Source organism: Gallus gallus, chromosome Z (assembly GCF_016699485.2).
Source record: "Gallus gallus isolate bGalGal1 chromosome Z, bGalGal1.mat.broiler.GRCg7b, whole genome shotgun sequence".
Lineage (NCBI taxonomy): Eukaryota > Metazoa > Chordata > Aves > Galliformes > Phasianidae > Gallus > Gallus gallus.
Genome location: NC_052572.1, coordinates 23,033,934 through 23,054,291, shown reverse-complemented (window position 1 = coordinate 23,054,291; position 20,358 = coordinate 23,033,934). Strand labels below are relative to the sequence as shown.

The window sequence follows — 20,358 nt, the reverse complement described above, 5'->3', positions numbered from 1 at the left end:
GCACATCTAACAACAGTCAGATAATAACTTCTCCAGTCAATCTGTCCTCTAGCTGCTTTAGACAATTTCAAACTAAAAGTCTCCCTGAAGTTCCTTACCTTCAAAGGAGAATGAATGGAAGTTCACTCAAGAGCAAAGACATAAGGAAGATATAAAAAAGACATTTTAAACTCCAGTAAAAGTCAGATCCCTGTTTTTTAACAAAGAAGAAGGAAAATACACAACAATTTATCAAACAACAGCCAAAATATGCTTAAAACAAAATAAAATGAAATGATATGCCTAAGACAAAGAAGAGTAAGAAGAAGAATTCTTTAATAGAGAAAGATAATACAAATTTCTAGGGAAAAATACAGGAGTGTGCAGGAGAGGCTGTATGAACATCAGTAAGTATGTCCAAGAGAATTTGTTCTTCTACTAATCATAATTCTAAAATGACAAAAATATGTATATTCTGGAGTGGAAACAGTCATCACTGTCCCATCCTTCATCATGAAGACGATTTATGTAGTTTTCTCTTAGCAATATAAGCCCTGGATTGAAGAGAAATACTCTACATATTTTACTGTTCAAAGCCCTCAAATGGCAACAAAGAGACACTACAGTGCTAATCCACTTTTAAGAATTGTCAAGGCATACTGGAAGAGAGAGTGTTATGGGGTGTTGCTTCAAAATAGTTTAGAATACTAAAAACCTGAAAGTTAAATCAGACAACAGATATGACCTCTAATAGAGAACTGAAAACAGAAGTCTGATTTGTGTTTTCTAATGTTGGCAAGTGTCCATTCAAATAACTTGTTGCATTTTGCAAGAACTTTAAACACATGCTGTAGACAGCAAATCTCCACCTCTTACCTCAAATATAGGTCTACATTTGAAGCAAAACTTGGGCTTCTAAACCAGTGCTAATAGTGCTGAGCTAAATTTATACAACTAGAATGCTTATTATGACCTTTGGGTATTTTAAATCAAGGTCCTCTTCAAGAAAGCTGTAGTTACAGTCTCTTACATTTTCTAAAAAGAAAAATAAACGGTATGTCATTATTTTGTGTTTCAAATGGATAAAAGGCTATGGACACTCAAGACATTGCTGCATCCATTTTTATCTCTTTTGCTTAAACAAATAAGGACTTTATTTTCACCACTCATTTTATCAGTGTAAAGAATTTGCATCTGCAGTACAAAATGTGCAAAGCAAATTCTACTTTACATTGAATCAGTCAAGAAGCTGCTTGTTTGTACTACTAGAGACATAAATGTAATACCACTTACTAACTTTTTTTCCCCTTATTTACCTGCTGTAATTGCTAGTGTATCTGTAGAAAAAGACCTGCATTGTTGATGTACATGACATATTGAGGGGTGGTGAGACTTACTGATCATCAGATGACTTCATTCTTGGCCCAGTACATCCATCAGGCCTTTTATTTCCTTTGAAGAGAAACCGGAGTTCTATACAATTTGCAAAACCCTTGTAAAATGTGCAGTAGTTCCATTTGCCAGCTGGCATGTTTTCAAGCGAATCTTGATTGAGCCATTACATTACACAAATAGGAAAAAAACACTAAAGTTTTTAACAAAAGGAAATCCACCATGAGAGCAAAGATCATATTGTGTTTAAGATTATTTGAGTATTCACTAAAAAGAGATCTTTTCTTTTGAGTTTCATAGTGAACAGTGAAGGAATCAAGAGGAATACACGTTTGTTTCAGTGCTAAGTGGCGTAGCTAACGGAAGCAAATGATCACTGCAGTTTCTGCATTGTTTGTGTGAATTTCAAAATAGTGAGGCACAAACATGAGAATGTCAATTTTGGCTGTAACTAAAGAGAGGAACAGTAAATAGTAAAGTAAAACCTACTGCAAAGCTAAAGGCTTCACTTCTTTTTTCTCTACTGTTTTCCGTAACTACACTTACCGAGCTACATGTGTTTTTAAGAAAACTGAGGGTGTCTTTGTGGTCTTGTATCTTTAACTACTGTGCTGAGAAGAAATGCAGCCACAGCCCAATAAAATTATGAATACTATTTATCATTCCCTAGACTCCTCCTTGTAGTCTTCATTTAACTTCCTAAATTAATCTTACCGATTCTTAACTTCATAACACAGGAAGAACTGTCTTGAAGATAACTCCTAGTCTCATATGAAAATGTGTCTCTTTAGTCACATGGAACAAGAGGAAGGCCTGCAGGTTCAGAGCATTGAGCTGGCCCTACAGAGCTGAAAAAAATGTTTCAGTATGCTAGGAAAAAAAAAACTGGGTAAAAAAGAAAGGGTGAAAAGCAATCTAAACACAGCATGAAGTAAGCAGCAGAAGGCAGAGAGTAAAACAACTGAGATATGTGAGGGAAGGTATTCTTTCATTACAAGGAAAGTATCAAATGAGTCTAGAAAGACCTAGAGCCAGAATATAGAAGAGCACTGATTTTACAACAACAACAAAAAAACCCACCATAAATCACCTCAAGCCACACTGCAGATGAAACTTGCATACTCATAAATTTAGGTAATACCATCTAGGTATATACCTATATTATAACTGCCAGTGCATACTAATATAATAGAGAACAAGAACTTGCAATGAGATCTCACATAGCACAGTTCTCTGAATAAGGCACCCAACTGCAGACCCTCTTATGTTTCATTTCAACCACTTCCTAATGACCATTTTAAAATACACCATCTGCAAAAGCAATAGATAGAATATAGAAAAGTTGAACAGATTTCTCACTTTTTAAAAAGCAGTTAATGGTTTCAACATTTGATTTTTGGGAAACTGGGTCTTTAATGTATGCAATGTTTTATGCCTATAAGGAACAGTTGTGTGAACTGAAGAGAGAACACTGGAAAAAGTGAATCACTGCCCTGTGATCTGCTTGATCTAGGCCCAATTTCCTTGCATTTCAATCATTAAATACCACTCCTGGCAGTTTAAAACTGCAGTTAAGTCAAGACAAGTCCCATTAGATAAGAGATACTAAATTCTCCTGTCAGAATTTTTTTGAAAAGCACATGAAACTGATTGTAAAATAACTACTGTTAAAAGCAGGGAATACTGTGATTGTTTGGAAAAATACACCTTATAAACAAAAAATAAATTTGTCCCTTTAATTCCATCATACTCTGGACTTCCAGCTCAGATGTCGTTAGCTTAATTCCACAATGTACTGAAAAAACATTACTGCAAAAATTCTACCAGGACCCCGCAAACAAAGACTGGATTTTTTCCACATGGAATAAGTATTGGTATCATTTTCCATATGGCTTTGCTTACTTTCAGTTCTAAATATGAAAACACTGTAAACGGAAACAGGCACAGAGAAGTTATCAAATCCTATTAGAGACAAAACCTGGACACACATACAACATCACAAGGGAGAAAGGCTTGGACTTAAACTGAAATTCCAACACAGCTGATAAACTCAAAATAAATCATTGCATTTTTATCAAAATTTGAGTTCTGCTTTTCAGGTTTGCTTTTTGGGGGCTGTTGGTTGATTGTTCTGTTTTTTTGTTTTTGTTTTTCCTCAGCAGTGTCCACATAAAATGCATTTGCTATTTTGACAGCCCTGATGTGTAAAGCATGGGCAAATGAGCGATTTCTAACAGGCGGCTTTCCGCTGCCAACCAAACAAGAACATCCATTTTCCTGAAATCCAGCCAAGCAGCTGTATTTCAAAAAGGTTCCATTTCATTCCTAGTTTGGAAACAAAGAGCACTGCTTTACCATCTATTATTTGCATTCGCCTAAATTAACAGGCCTCTGCTTCTCAGGTGCAATATGACAGTGAAATATTTTAAGCTTGAACTGCGCAAAAATGATGCTACATGAAAGTAAGAGGAAAAATGAGTTTTGGTTTCAAAGTGCTTGCCAACTGACAGTTTGTGCCTTCTGCAAACTATGACAATTTACAGACTAATCAGAAAGCCACCTACTGCTCAGGACGTATGAATTTGGTAGATTACTCACAGTAAGGATGCAGCTCTGACAGATACTCAGTGACTTCAGTGGCAAGTAAAATGTCTCCAATTTTACTGCACCATTCTGTATTTAGAACACCATTTTTACTCCAACAGGAGCACCCCCCCATTTCCACTGATAATTCCTGAGAACTGTTTCAGTCATACATAAAAAAGCCATAAGAGGGAGGAGAGCTTTCCTTACAGTTTGAGTTTCCTCTTTCATGCATCTTCTGTAATGTAATTACAAATTACATTGAGGAACAACACAAAGGCCAGATGTCTCTGCACTCAGCTTGTTAGAAACTGTATCAGCACTGTATCAAAGATATTACTGAAACCATATAATCAAATGAACTTACCAGTAGAGAAAACAAGAACAGTGTTGTTCCAAAGACCGTATTCTTTCAGAGCATCAGTAAGATTTCCTACAGCTTCATCCATAAGAGACACCATTCCTGCGTAACGGCGCCTCTTGACATCTTTAATGGAGGAATATGGTTTCATGTACTCCGCAGAAACCTCAAGAGGTTCATGGACAGACTGAAAAGCAAGGTAGAGAAAGAGGGGCTGGGGTGGAAGAGAGAGAATGTAAATTGGTTTCACACAAAGCACTACATACAAAAAAAAAAAAAAGCTTGAATGCATTAGCAGGTAGTTTATTCTAGACTTCTAATTTTAGTGTTTGGTAAAATCATAGAGAAGACTATTCTAGGAGCTATTGAAATACACTTGAAAGACAATGCAGCCTCTAGTTATAGCCAGCACAGGTTCTCAAGAGGATGGTCTTGTTTATCTGATTCTTTTATGACAAGGTTATCGATCTTGTTGACCAGTGGAAGTCATTCTGGAGTTCAGCAAAGTTTTCAGTACTGTTTCTCACAGTACCCTTCTGGATAAAATGTCCAGCATGCAGCCAGCCAAAAAACAGAATATGAAGGATGAACAACCGGCTGATGGGTCACACACAAGGATTAAAGTAAATGAGGTTACATCAGGCTAGCATCCAGTCACTACGGGGATACTGCAGGGTTCCATTTTGGGGCCAGTTCTCTTCAATGTTGTTATAAATGATCTGAATCTCTGAATCCAGGATTTGAACTCATACTACTAAGAGGACTCTTGATAAAATTAAAGAGGACCTTTGATAAAAGACTTATCCAAAGGTGTGAGAAAACAACAACTGTACCTTCTTTTCATAACAAACCTAAGAGATTTTCCTCTGAAAATTCTCCCACTAAACTTTCTACCCTCTTTTTAGGGGAGCAACAAAAATACGCTAGAACATTTTTATAAATTCACAGCTCCTAATATTAAAAATAAAATGGAGAAGGGTAGCAGGCCAGGGTTGTACAAACCAAATTCATATGGACAAGGACAAAAGATGAGTTTTATCGGTGCTACTTCTCACGTTTAGCTGTTCTCTGTGTAACCTTCTGAAAAGCCCAGATACAACCTCTGCATTAATATTTCATTATTTTATTTTTTTATTTTAATAAATTCAGTGCAAGTAAGAACTGCTGACTCTACCTTCTCAGTTTTATGATTGGCTATAAGGTCTATAGCTCTTTCTGTAAATAAATTCGTGGAGTACATGTTCTTAAATCCAGTTGCAACTTCTTCTCCATCGCGGAAGTCCAGAGCACAGCGTGTTACATTCTTTGCTTTGATGAGCACACAGTGATCGTGAGAATAATAATCCTCACTCCCCAGAAGATAACCTAAAAGGATGAGAAGTAAAGAGGTCCATATAACATCACAGAAGCAGGGGAAAGAAGAGCCAAATAAAAATGTCAAAACTTTACAGTTTTTGAGATAAGAAACTCATCCAACTTCTAATAATCTGTACTGACTGCCCGTGGTAGGACTAAATAGCTCAACATTTAACACACAGACTTTTTATTACTACTACAGATAGTAATTTCACTGCATACAAAACAGTCTGAAAGCAGCTCAGTGACATGTATGTTCAAGTCTTTGACAAAAGTTATAAACTAACACACAGTTAGTGAAATAAGTAACCTATCCCAGTAACCCTATGCATTTAGGTCTGGTACAATTTTGCATACTTGCTTTTTCATACATGACTTTTCTCTCTATTGGAAAGTTTGGACTACTTTTTCTTAGTGCTTGTTTTTTGTGGGTGTTCTTGGGTTTTTTTTTGTTTGTTGGTTTTGTTAGTTGTTATTTGGTGAATTTTTCCTTATATTTAAAAACACACAAAAAAAGAGGTGCTTCTTCAGCTATAAAGAAATTTTTGATCCACTGCTGCCGCCAAGCGGTGAAAAGATATTACAATTTGAAGATAACCAAAAGACAAAAAAATCGAGGTACAGATTTGCTCCCAACAAGAACTGTACTGTTAAGCATCGAGTGCCTTTACTTTTTATTGAACAGAAACAAAACCCTTTGAAATCATTCAAATCTCATAATTATTGCTTCTAGAATGAGATTTAAGATGTATATTTCAATACCCTAGAAAAGAAAAGAAAAAAAAAGGCAAAATCTGCAAAATTATATTATGAAATTCTGCAAAACCAAACTAAAGCTGAGGACAAAACTTCAAAATGGAAGAACTGCGCTTGAATCTTATTCAAGAGCTTCAAGTATTATTAGTCATGCAAAAAACAAAACAAAACAAACAAACAAACAAACAAAAAACACCACAAAACACTTCCAACATTTTTAGGTCCAAAAAAAAGCTTTTCTTTCAAAGCGTAAATAGTGATTTTGTGTGCCTCCTTCAATTTATTCAAACTAAAAATTTCATTTTTCTATTTTGAGCGTCCACTGCGGGAGACACTGTCAAGGCTGCTAAAGAATGAAAAGACTCTAACTGCAATCAAAACCTGGTGGGATTAAATGAACATAACGGGGTATCAAACCACCACATGCTCTGAAAAAGAAGTCCCTTAGTGTCATGCTGGGCACCCGATGAGAACACTTAGAGGCAACATTGGCCCAGTATTAAATCCTGCTCATTCCTAGGGTGAGATTTCACAGTGAGTGTAAGCCTCCATCTACATCTGTGCTGTCAAAAAGAACGCAAGCTCATAGAAGAGATTGGAGCAGACAGCCAATGTGGGAAGAGGCATAAACATTCAAGCAACGATCCACCACATTATGATTCCTATTTATTAGCTTCATTCAGCTGTGAAGCCGTAGTCTCAAGCTCCCTTAAGAGCCAAGAGACAAACAACCTAAAGGAACTGTTCTTCCCACCATTTTCAACTTGAGTCATCAGTATCTACAAGGGAATATAGCACAACCAGGCTACCCAAGAGCGTGGGCTTCAGAAAGCATAAATGAAGTTTCTCTATCTTAATTTCCCAGCTGTAAAACTAGGCAGTGGCAATTAATAGTGACAAAGTTATTTTCAAGATGATGTGTTTTGAATTTTTCCATTCAACTAAAGTTTTTTGGATCCAACCAAGTGGATATTAACAACTTTGTATTCAGCTTCAGGTGACACGGGGTGTGTTAGTGATAGCCCCATTCAAATAACACCAAGGATATTTGTGCAAAGCTATGAAACATCCAATTAATACTTGGAAAGGAAACTTTGTGAGAGGAAGAATATGTAATACTAGTTACAAATTGCTTTGTAACATAAACATAGTTGGACAATCCAATTCTGGCTTTTTGTTTGTCAGTTTTTTTAAATCTAGGTGACTGACTTCCCATCTTTTAAATTCCTGTAACATTTTCAATGTTGTTTCATAAAGGCTCTTGCACTACATTCCTTCCAGAGGAATTGGAAAATCAGTGATATTCTATTCACAAAGCATGAAGACAGTATGGTGTGATGCCTACTTATCTCCCTTTTAAATGTACCAGCTTACTGTAACATTAATACTATTTTCAGAGCAAACTATGTCTACTGTTTGATCTAACCCAAAATGTTCAGTTTAGAGATACTTCTAGAAAATGAAACCAGTCACTACACCTTAAATCTTCTTACCAACATGGGACACACTTAGATGCAGTTCTTTAAAGATAAACACTTTCTTTAGAGGGACTCAATAATTTTCTTCAATAATTTTTGGCTTTTTCTTCAATAAATTGTAAGGCTTGGACATACATTTAATACACCAATGCATTTTAAACAGTCACACACTGCAAATAAGCATACACAAACATTCACTTAGTAATGCACTAATAGTAAATCTGTCCTTAGAAGAACCAAGCACTCTCGCATCATTTTTAACGCCACATTTACCGCACAGATTAAATCTACCCATTACCAAAGTAAGTATCAAATCCTCTGCGGGTTGGGAGGCATTCTTTCCTATACATCCCTAAATGCCACTTCCCCACCATGTGAGTAACATATCCTGCATCTTTAAGCAGCTCTGGGAGGAGTTTCTCATCAAGTGGTAGACAGCTGGGCTGGCACGGCCAAATTATTTGGTGTTGTAAACCCGTGTGGATCTAGCAAGGAAAAGAAAGAAGAAAGATTACTTACAATGCAATGACACATGTATGTAGGCTACAGATCAGGTCCAAAAATAAAAAATACTATACAGCAGGCTAGCATCAGTTTTAAGGCCTGTTTTCACTGACATAATACTGAGGAAGTTCAGGAACCCAAAGATGGAGGATGTGGAGGAAGACAATGAAATAGCGCTGCTGGTGTTAAGGAGAGGATCTTTTCAGGTGGAAACCAAGTACAAAAATGAGAAAAAACAACAACAACAAAGCCTTTTGGGCTTCCATTGAAAAACCTACCTATTAACAACTACCAAACTGCCACTACAGTCTTTCTGTTAGACTTCTAACTACTCTATCTATGTTTTTAAACTTAACAAGTGGTGAATTGTGCATCTCTTCACAAAAGTGTGACTAGTAATGATAGTCTGATTAGTACATTGTGCTAAATGCAAGAAACTTCTTCCATGACTACATACCATAAGCCAAATTTTGTTAATTCCCTTATCTTTGACAACACAGACAGTGGGATCAAGTTTACCCTCAGCAAGTTTGCTGATGACATCAAACTGAGTGCTACAGGTGATATGAGGAAGTGATGCCATCCAGATTGACCTGGACAGGCTTGAATAGTGGACCCATGAGAACCTAATGAGTTTCAACAATGCCAAGTACAAGTACAAGGGCAATCCTAGGTATGTGTACAGACTGGGAGAAAAACTCACTGGGAGCAGACCTGCAGAGAAGGACTTGGGGGTTCTGATGGACAAAAAGCTGGACGTGACCCAGCAGAGTGCATCTGCAGCCCAAACGCCCAACAATACCCTGGGCTGCATTAAAAGAGGGGTGGCCAGTAGGGAGAAAAAGGTGACTGTCTCACTCAGCCCCCATCAGGCCCCATCTGAAATAGATGGGTCCACATCTCAAGCCCCTAGTAGAGAAGTGATGCAGAGCTGTTGGAGCAGGTGTAGAAGAGGGCCACAAAGATGATCACAGGGCTGGAGCACCTCTACTATACAGAAAGGTTGAGGGACTTGGGTTTATTGAGCATGGAGAAAAGAAGGCTCAAAGGAGACCTCACTGCAGCCTTCCAGTACTCTAAGGGAGCTTACAAACAGGAGCTGGATCAACTTTTTACACAGCCTAATAGTGACAGGACAAGCGGCTTTAAACTAAAAAAGTAGAGATTATATTAGATGTTAGGGAGAGATTTTTCACTGAGAGGGTGGTGAGCTGATGGAACAGACTGCCCAAAGAAGCTGTGGCTGCCCCATCCCTGGAGCTGTTCAATGCCAGTCTGGGTGGGCACAGAGCAGCCTGATCTAGTGGGTTTCATCTCTGTCCACAGTGAGTGGGTTGGAACTCAGTAAGCTTTAAGGTCCTTTCCAAATCAAGCTATTCTGTGATCTCCCACCAAAAAGAAGAACAAAACAAAACAAAAATAAACCTGGGACAGAAAACGCACTGTGCATGTTTCTTTCTGGCTCAGGCTCAGTTACAATACCATACCCAATTGTAACACTATCTTTGTGATTGGTTAAGAGAGGACTTGCAGCAAACTGGTAACTAGTGAAACAGAACTGTAACAACCTTGTGAAGGCCTCACAGCAGAAACCTGCACTGTAACGCTCTTCTGAAAAGTTGCATAACAAACACATGTTGCTTGCAAGCACAATGCAGAAATCAAGAGTTAGCTACCTTGCTTAAGGAGGTCTTGGGTTCCCCCCTCCAACTATGACCCTCCATGACCATCATGCAAAGGGAGAAGCACAGCCAGTACAGCATGTGCATGGCACATGATACCAGACACCTTCTGCCTGGCAACAGCCCCTGGCCCAAATGGAAGGGGCCATCATATGGCACAAGAGGCATTGCCAACCCCACAGCCGGCGGCATACACCCCACCACATCCTCAACCACTCCAGAAGAAGAAGAAGGAGGGTGGACTCACAGGACATCCCAGGATCTGCAATGGTGGCTTGCTTTTCTTTCCTTCCTTTTTTTTTTTTTTTCCTCTCTCTCTCTCCTTTTCTTCTCTTTTTCCTCTCTTGCTTGCCTGTCTTTTAATAAATAAAGGCACACTCCTGCTTGATCAACACTCTGTTCTGAGCCTTAATTTGGATGGGTTGGGATAAACATAATGAACCATAAGCCTCTTCAGCTTGCAACACACACACATACAAGTTTAGATATCTTATTTACAAAATATTTCTAGTAATCTGCCACTGTCAAAGCACAAAATCAAGACTGAACTCCCAGTACTTCCAATTTCTACTTTTAAGATCAGAAACAGTGACTTCCCATTGACACCGATCCATATCTAAATAAGCATATTAAGTATAAGATGTGTTCTAGAAATGGTCAATATGACGAAAATGAGAAATTTACCTTAAAAATATAAAGAGTTGTAATTATTTATTCATTTATTAACATCTTCCAGTTCCTAATTACTCACTTTTGATGTTTGGAAATAGAGCAAATGTTGCTTGCAAAGGGTGAGCCCCACCTGGTGCAATTGCTCTGAGACAACAAGAGACAACATCCAGAATGACAAAGAGACATTTATTTTCATTCTGAGCGGTTTCTCTGGCAAATCACTATGATTAACATACACACACAGGACTTCTTTGGAGAAGGCATTCTGGAAATACACTTAACCCACTGTCATTTCCTCCATTCTGACCTTGCTAAATTCTTCTTTTTTTTTTTTTTATCTTTGCCAAAGTTGCAATAAAAAAATAAAAGGAAAAGGAGGGGGAAGTACAGCAGAGTATGAAGTCCAACACTTGCACTTGTGTGACAGAAAAAAATAAAATTAGATCACGAGCATACTACAAAGAAGTGAGGTCAGGTTAAGGCTCAAAGGGCACACAGATGTATGTGCCAACAATATCACATGAAGGAGGATGTGTAAGAATGTATTTAAACACTGTTAGAAAAATAAATTACACATACTGTCACAGTGTTGCAGGGGGTGGAAGTGATCTCTGCAGATCACTGAGTTCGACCCCCTGCTAAAGCAGGTTCCCTAGGGTAGGTTGCACAGGAAAGCATCCAGGTGTGCGCTGTGATAATCTCCAAAGGAGGCTGCATAACCTCTCTGGACAACCTGTTTCAGTGCTCTGTCACCCTCACGGTAAATGAATTTTTCCCCCCGTTCACATGGAACTACCTGTGTTCCAGTTTGTGCCCCTTGTCCTGTCTGTGGGCGTCATGGAAAAGAGCCTGACCCCATCCTCTTGACCGTCAGCCTTTAGATATTTATAAGCATCGATAAGATCCCTTCTCAGCCCACCTGCTGCAAAACAGTCCCGCATCTCTCAGCCTTCCTTCACGCGGGAGATGCCCCAGGCCCTTCACCATCACTGTGGTGCTCCGCTGGGCTCTCTAGAAGTTCCCTGCCTGTCTTCACCTGGTGAGACCAGAGCTGGGCACAGACCGCACACACAAAGCACATCACGCCGATGCGGCTGGATCTCGAACCACGCGCCCAGCCAATTCTGAAGTGCATAACAAGACAGGACTGCGCCAGGGACGTTTTTGGCCACACGCTGCCACTGCCTTTTAATACACATAAAGCAGAGATACACCTCGGCTTTTCCGAAGCGGAGCACCTCGCACCAAACCCCGTTTAATTTTACCCTGACAATTAGAAAGTGAAACAGGGACGGGTTTGTTTTCACCAGGCGGCGTGAAGCAGCCCCGCTCCGAGGCCGGCAGGCTGCTCGCGTTACAAACAGCAGAGCACCAGCCGCCCCGCCGCTGCCTACCTGGTAGCGGCCGCTGAGGAGCTGGCTGCGGGACGGCGTGCACAGCGGCTGCGTGTAGTAGCGCTCCAGCCGCACGCCGCCCGCCCCCAGCGCGTCCAGCCGCGGCGTCCGGATGGCCGAGCCATGCCAGCCCACGTCGCCCCAACCCAGGTCGTCGGCCAGCACCAGCACCAGGTGCGGGGGGGGCCGCGCCGCCGCCGGCCGCAGCAGGCACCACAGCAGGCACCACAGCGCGCGGAGCCGCTCCATCCCCGGCCGGCAAACCAGGAACTGCGCCGTCGGCGAGCCGCCCCGTTCGTACCCGGGACCCGCCTCGGGGATGGGCCGCGGCCGGGGGGGCGGGAGCACCCGCTGGGGGGAGTGCTGTGCGGGCTGCGGGCGGTGGGCGTGTGCGTTGGGTTACTTCTGTCGGTGTACGTGAGGCCGTGGCAGCTTCCCCTGTTCTCCGCACACAGCGTGCTCTGCGAGTCACAAAGGTTGGGCCCTGCCACGCCGTGCGGCAGCCCTGGGCAGTCACGGTGCCTGTGCCGCCGGGAGGCGGCTGGGTGTGTGCGATGGCAAACGCCAGTAGGAGGAAGTGCGCGGCCTCCCTGCTGCCCTGGTCTGCTGCGGCTCGCATCCCTTCCCCTGCAAAGCCATGGGCGACCACGGGTTTTGCTCATGGTTTGGCTCATGCGTGTGAGAGGCCTGGTACTGACTCTGCGTCTGAAATTTCCCTTGTGGCAGTTACAGGGTAGGAAGGAAGTGAAGCAACTCAGAAGCAGAACTAACAGCTGTGTCAGCAGAGCTGTTTCTTCAAACCATTTTATCTTCCAAGGCAGTATTGTAAATGACCACTAACTTAGTGAAAAATTTTGGTGTAAAAGCTCAGACTGAAAGAACGGAAGGAGCTGTCAGCTGAATTTTGTACATCCACAGACCACTAAAATATTTATCGAGTTAAAAAGCAAACAGCCACGTGTTTCACATTTACCCAGAATGGTGCATACATACATTCCCAAATTTACGTAGCCATTTGGTAACAGCTGGAAATAGTATTCATCAGTTAAAAAAAGGCTGATGTTGAGTGCACCCAACTCCTGCCTACTTTCTTTTTGGTTCATAAATCTCAGTAGAAAGCCGGTTGCTGCTCCTCAGAATGAAGACTAGTGGATAAACCTATGAGGTTAGCAGGTATTATAGAGATCCCAAAGCACTCCCTGCTTTGGGAATTGGCTTGAAAACAACAGCACTGACAGGCGATGACGTGTTTTTCTACAATGATCAATAATAAATTGATTTCTATTCCAGTGAGAAGGTCGTTTAACCTTAGTTTTCAACTCTTAAACATGCACAGTATTATCTGAGTGATTCCCAGAATGTGTTTTTCAGACCATTAGTAGTTCTGATACCCGTCTAGACAAATGATGCTCTTTTCCCAGCTTCCAGCTATTTCTCCAGATTTTCTGATGGAAGAAGTGGAATGTGTCACTGAGGCATTCCAAGGAAAATGATAGGAGGAGAGACTGGAACTGCACTCAGTGCACAAGAAATGAAAATCCGTGATGAAAGAAAGCAGAGAAGCAGATGAGGACAGGACTAGTAAGGTTATATATATGACAGGTAATGCAAAGTGCCCAGGGAACCCAAGCAAAAATAATCTGATATGAAGAAATGAAAAGAAAGCAGAATATGAGAGGGAAGAAATGTATTAAAAGAACAATATGATTTTTTTCTCTCATATTTTTTTCTCTCATAAAAGACAGTGAAGAATGAGTGGATACCATTAAGGTAAGTTGTCATTGGTTCTGTTATACCTACATCTGCAAGTTCTATTTCTTTACAGTTATTATTGCTGTCTTTGTATAATTTTATTCTGCTTATCATACCATGTTTATTTTTTCCCTGAGTGAATTTCTGGGACTGAACTCTGATGTGTGGAAGGTTCTGGAAGAGGGCTGTTCCTGCATGCTTTTGTCCACCTCAGCTTTAGGACTAGGGTGAAAATTAAGGAAATTACACAGTTAAGATAACCAAATTTTTTGTTGCTGTTGGAAAGAAGCTTATCAGCCGTGAGTCAAAATAAGACACTGATACTGGAACAAGAAGCAGTAAGACTTTCCTAGAGTAACTTTTCCCTGAAGTAAATTCCAGGATTCCTGACAAGCTGATATGTGACCATGAGTTATATTTCATTTGTTCAGATTTGATTCATACTGTTTCTAAGTCTGGAATGCTCTAACTTGCCTTATTTTTAGTCCAGATCCTATCAGCAGTCACAGTTGTCTCAAAAGATTGTATGTTTTGCTAACTTATATGTCTTCCTTCTAGTTAAAATCCCATTCAGATGTTACCACGTTCTTACAGACATTGTTCTTGCTCATTCAAAATAACTCTGAAAATCTACACAGTGTTGGTGAAAAAAAGAAGTGCTGAATACAAAGTTTGCATTAAGATTCATAGCACCTATTCATGTTTTCAAACATAAAATGGTGTTCAAGCTGAATTCATCTCCCCTTGTAGAGATTTTTTTGTTCATCCTGCTAAACCAGAATGATATGTAAACCGATTGCCTGATCTGCTAGAGCTGAAGTATTTTAGACTACCTAAAACACACACAGCAGGTGCTGTGCAGTCACAGTCTGAATGTTGCTGTTTGTTTGTTTTTTTTCTGTTTTTCTTAGTGCTAAGCTTATTACTATTTTGAGAACTGAGACCACGTGAACCTAGTGGAGTTCAACAAAACAAAGTGCAAGATGTGTACAGGCTGAGAGAACTCACTGAGCACAGCTCTGCCGAGAAGGACTTGTGGGTCCTGACTGATTAAAAAAAAAACTTAACATGAGCCTGCAATGTGCCCTTGCAGCCAGGAAAGCTGACAGTGTCCTGGGTTGCATCAAAACAGGGTGACCAGCAAAGACAGAGAGGGGATTGTCCCTGTCTCCTCTGCCCTTGTGAGACACCACCTGCGTTACTGCATCCAGCCCCGGGCCCACAGCATAAGAATCAGTCACAAAATTGTAGGGGTTGGAAGGGACCTCTAGAGGTTATCGAGTGCAGCCCACGAGAAAGATGTGGCACTGTTGGAGAGGATCACAGAGGTGGACCACAGAGGTGATTGAAGAGCTAGAGCACCTCTCCTATGAAGGAAGGCTGCAGGAGCTGGGCTTGTTCAGCTTGGAGAAAGTTTGGGGGATACTTCATTGCAGCCTTCCAGTAGTTAAAGGAAGCTTATAAGTGGTGCCAAACAAAGAAGTACCAAACAAGAAGTTTGGTGACACAGACTGGCACAAGCTGCCCGGAGAAGCTGTGGATGGATCCATAGAGGTGTTTAAAGCCAAGGTTGGATGTGGCCCTGGGCAGCCTGATCTAATGGCAACCCCTCCCATGGCAGGGAATTGGACCTGAATCTTCCAACACAAGCCATTCTACAGTATGGTCTATACAAGGAGAAATTAGTTGCTGGGAGGTGACAGCTGGAAATGTGCTGTAAGTCCACGCGAGTACAGTCTCTAAGTTCACTTTGGAACTGAAGGAACTGTATTTGTGATTCATTACAAATCTGCAGAAAGGAAAGTCTGCACCTTCCGCAGTCAGACTGATGTGGTTGACCTGTTAACTAACAGCATGGTTTCTCTTCCGAACTGGAAAGAGTTACAAACCTGATTTTAATGTCCAGTTAGAGATGTAGGTGGCGTAAGTGAAACAGCATTTTGTATAACGAAGCTACTTAGGAGAATAAACACAACAGCCTGCCTCAGAATTGCTGTTATTGTACAATCCCAGACATCAAGTCTAGCGAATTTTCGTATTCACTGTTTGCATATTAAAATTCAAAACCACATTCCTAAGAATTGCTCTCTCCTCCTCCACATTCTAAATAAAACATCATTGCATTGTGTTGTATCTTAGGTTTCTTAAAATTTCATGGAAACTCTGTGGCTAAATGCCTCATTAAAAACGATGTCACCTTTACAAAAAGTAACACCTCTCGTTGGTTCAGCAAAGCAGAATCACTTACAAAAGCAAAACAGAAGATTATTTCAGAATGGATTTTTCACCCAAGACGGTACTACATGCAAACTTCCAAATATTTTCTGTCTTTTGTTTTGATCTTCTTTGTAAAAGAGATTCAGAACAGCACAACGTAATGTCAGTGTGGGATAAATCTTTTAACAAGCGTAAATGTTCACTACTCAAATTGTGTTTCTCCTGGTATATTCTATTTATATATTTCCTTCTTTGATAAAGGTTTAGATGCAGTACTTGGAAAAAAATCATTTTCAGTATTATTTATAGTCATATAAACTTCAAAAACATTTGTCTGTAGCCTAAAGGTGAGTGTTGGAAATTATATGACATTGTAATTCAAAAGAACTGATGAGCATATTATGGAATTTAGAAGTGTGTTTTAGTAATTCAGTGTGTTCCTGTTGTTTACATTATCCCAATCCTACTTATTTGGCTTATCAAATGTAAAAACTTCATCTCCTGTGCATTAAATCTTTCTCATTGTTAATACTCCTGTCTAACAACATATGGTTCTAACTACTGCTCAGTCTACAATTAACAGGAAAAGGAGGAACAGAAGATCTTCAGTGGCATGCCTGACTCTTCACATCTAGACCAGTAAATCCTTGAGACAGTGTTTTTAGTTCCTTTCAGAGACTGAGCAATAACACATACATGTTATCTACCAGCTCATCTGTATGAAATAATGAAGAACATTTCCTGTAACTGTTGCATTAAGAAGAACACGACTTTGATCATTTCTGTCAGGGTGATACATTGAGGGAAAAAAAAATTAGCAATTCAGTGTGCCTTTAATATTGTCTTTATTACTTTGTAATGATTCATGGGATAGATTCCCATTCTTTAGAGAGCACTTCTGTGCAGAACAGTGATATTATTTTATTGATAAGTTTGTGAAGTCATAACCAGTTGTAAGGATAAGCTACTTTACCCCAAGGACAGACAAAGGAGGAACTATGAGTCTCCAGGTGAAGGAAGAATTTGCTATTAGTCAATACTAAGAGCAGCCTTTTCCTCTACCTGAATTCAGATCTGCCAGCCAGAATCTGAGCAAGCTGAATCAAGGATCTACTAATTCCCAACCACTTTCTGCTCTCAGCTGTTACTGACAAGAGTTGAACGCATACTGGTCCATCAGCTGTGCTCAGATGTCTAAAATGAACAATGCATACAAGGAAGCAAGGGGGCAAGGCCATCAAATTTCTCAGTGAAGAATGGCAATGAGGTTCTTATGTTCAGTAATTAAGGAACCTGAGTAGTTTTATTCTCTTAATTGCATGCATATATTAAAAAAAAAAAAACCCTCAATTTCCTGTATTCCCATCTGTGTTTATATTTTGGGACTTTGACCCTTTCTCTGAAGGCGTGTTCTTGTTGGCTCAGTCAGCACCAGTGGTTCTTGTATAATAGTTGCTGAATAATTTTTTCCTAAAAGTTCAACTTCCAACTTCTGTCCAACTTTGCTGAGCTCTGTGGGAACATATGCAAAAGCCAGACTCTGCTTAGCGCTATAGCTGAAACTTCCAGATGTGGTGTTGCCAATAACCTGAAAAAAAAACCCACAAAAAACCAAATCCTTAATGCATATATTCAACATCCATTGAGTTCATTTGTTGGTTGTTTTTGTCTGTTCGTTTATTTGTTTGTTTTAAGATATACACCTCAGATACTAATCTTGGGTTGTATACTTCATATGTGAAGTAAATTTCAAGTGCATTGTGCTGTTCATAACATTCTTTGTGAATGGCATCACCTTAAGCTGGTAAGTTTTTGCTCCCTGAAAAAAAAGAGTTTATTCCTGTTGCATTCACTTCAATTTTTACCAGGAATCAACACTACACACATGTATATACACAATTTATATATATAATAGATACACAATGGTTTAATTGCTAGTAAGTGTTTCAATACATAATCTGAGCTGAAATGTGAATGCCTAAGCTTTACTGCTTTTTTGTTTGTTTGTTTGTTTGTTTTTCTCTTAAGCAAATACCAGAAATTATCTTAGAACAATTATTAACTTGCAGAATGACTTAGTGGATAATTCAATAAATGGATGACTATACTTCAGTCTCTTCTATTCCTGTTTCTGTGACAGTATTCCATTCATAAACAATGATGTTTCCTACCTGAAAATTAGAAAATGGTTTTGTAGCTTAAAATTCTTCTGTGCCAGTAGAACAAAGATATTATATTCACACTTGAAACATAAAGTTAGATTCTGTTCATGAATTAACTTTAATTTCTTGTAACATGGTCTATAGTCATTACCTTGCCATTATGCCACACACTTTCATTTCCCTCTGGATCAACATCATCTGTTTCCAGGGTGAGATATACTAGTCGTCGTTTGAGTCCCTTTTCTTTAATCTGCTTCAGCATTTTCTTTCCTATAAAGTCTGCTGGCTGAGAAAATAGAAGATAATGATGATATTCAGGTTGCTCAGGTTCTACAAGGAGGTCAGAGATAAACACATTTATATTTGTCTTATTCATTTTCTTAGCACTTAAGTATTCTGTATGAAATACAGATTAAATCAGTTTTTTGACAGACACTATATCTTGATGTTTTTATATTGGTACATTTCATCTTGATAATTTTATTCAGCATATTAATTTTACTAGACCCCAGTCTTTCAGTGTCTGTAGTTCCAGCATATGTATAGGAATGCATGTAGCAAGATGGATGTTACAGGGCCATCTGCCCAGTTAAAATTGTGACTCAGATGGTTAAGTTTCATTACAGTTTCAGTTTTAAAAAATGGGAATACCAAACCCTGAAATCCTGGCCTCCCTCTGTGGACACACATCCTGTTTGATGGCATCAGCAACCACTGCTACCTGTTACAATTCCATTTTGATGCCTCTGTGCCAGGGTGCAAATCTGGCAGTTTACTCCATATTCTTGTTTTAACCTATGTACAGGGGAAAAACACATATCTACCATTTTAACAGATTATAAAGCATGTTAGCTACAGAATAATACTGCCATTTGGAGTTCACTTTTTCAGATTGCTTAATAAAATACATGTAGATCTTCACCTTTTTAGAAGCAGACTGCATAAATGCATGACAAGTACCATCTGTAAATCTCTGAATAATAAAGGATATATAAGATAGCGTATATTGTATGCAGTGATGTTGAGCTGCCTGAGATTCCATGGCCAGGATCAGTGATAAAAGCTTATTTTGCCTACTCTTAGCTGCAACCCTGACTTTTCTAACACTACTATTTAAGTCTTAGATGTAAATCAGACAACTTCCTTGCTTGATTAGTTGGGAATTAATTGGAAAAACAAGCCATAGGAAGAGTTATTACAGACTTTGTGCTGCTGGACAGAATGTCTCAAGTGCCAAGAGAGAGCACTTTTCAACACTGCTGACAGCCTGGCTGAAATATATCTACACCAATGCACAGCATGGGAAACAAGCAGGAGGTGTTGGAAGCCACAGCATAATTAGAAAACTATGACCTAATTGCAATCACAGAAACCTAGTGGGATGATTCACATGACTGGAGCACAATGACCGAGCGCTAGAAACTTTTCAGAAGAGATAGGGAGGGAGGGACAGGGAAATTGCCTGTATCTCCTCTATGTGAACATCTCCTCTATGTGAAGAGGAGGATAGAGTATAAAGAGCTGCCTCTGGGCCATGATCAAGTTGAGATCTTTTGGGTGAAAATTAGGGACTGGACTAATAAAGGACATCTGATGTCAGGATCTACTATAGGCCACCTGACCAGGGGGAACATATTGATGAGGCCTTCTTGCTTCAACTGCAAGAAGTATTGCACTCATAGGCTCTCATCTTGAAGGGAGATTTTCAACTACTTGGATGTCCGCTTGGAAAGCAACATGGCAAGCTCTGTTGAGGATAACATCCTGGTCCAGGTACTGGACAGATCAGCCAGGGATGAAGCATTACTGGACCAGGTGCTCACCAGCACAGAGGACCTTATTAAAAGGATTAATACTGGAGGTACTCTGGGCTGCATGCCCTGGTAGAGTTTGTGATCATGTATCCTGGCCTGCATCAAAGGAAGGGTGGCTAGCAGAGAAAGCTTAATGGAGCTTATAAATGGAAGTGAAATAAAATTTTTAAACAGGTAGACAGTGACAGAAAAAGGGGGAATGGCTTTAAATTAAAAAAGGGGAGATTTAGATTAGACATCAGAGAAAATTTTCACT

At 39.9% G+C, this 20,358-nt stretch overlaps 2 protein-coding genes across 4 annotated transcripts in view; both read right to left on the bottom strand.

The window, feature by feature from the left end:
- ARSB (arylsulfatase B) overlaps positions 1–12,472 on the bottom strand; it is a 68,724-nt gene extending 56,252 nt beyond the window's left edge. Inside the window, exons 1-4 of the mRNA XM_003642912.6 lie at positions 12,158–12,472; positions 8,204–8,390; positions 5,490–5,680; positions 4,322–4,529 (exon numbers count right to left, since the gene is read on the bottom strand). Coding sequence (XP_003642960.2) covers positions 4,322–4,529; positions 5,490–5,680; positions 8,204–8,390; positions 12,158–12,406 — 835 coding nt within the window. The 5' untranslated portion in view covers positions 12,407–12,472. The remainder of the gene's footprint in view (positions 1–4,321; positions 4,530–5,489; positions 5,681–8,203; positions 8,391–12,157) is intronic.
- A 4,482-nt stretch (positions 12,473–16,954) lies between these two features.
- DMGDH (dimethylglycine dehydrogenase) overlaps positions 16,955–20,358 on the bottom strand; it is a 45,736-nt gene continuing 42,332 nt past the window's right edge. For all 3 annotated transcript variants that reach the window (XM_003642954.6, XM_046905580.1, XM_040656319.1), the window contains exons 15-16: positions 18,440–18,574; positions 16,955–17,714 (exon numbers count right to left, since the gene is read on the bottom strand). In XM_003642954.6, the coding sequence (XP_003643002.2) occupies positions 17,499–17,714; positions 18,440–18,574 (351 nt within the window). In that variant the 3' untranslated portion in view covers positions 16,955–17,498. The remainder of the gene's footprint in view (positions 17,715–18,439; positions 18,575–20,358) is intronic.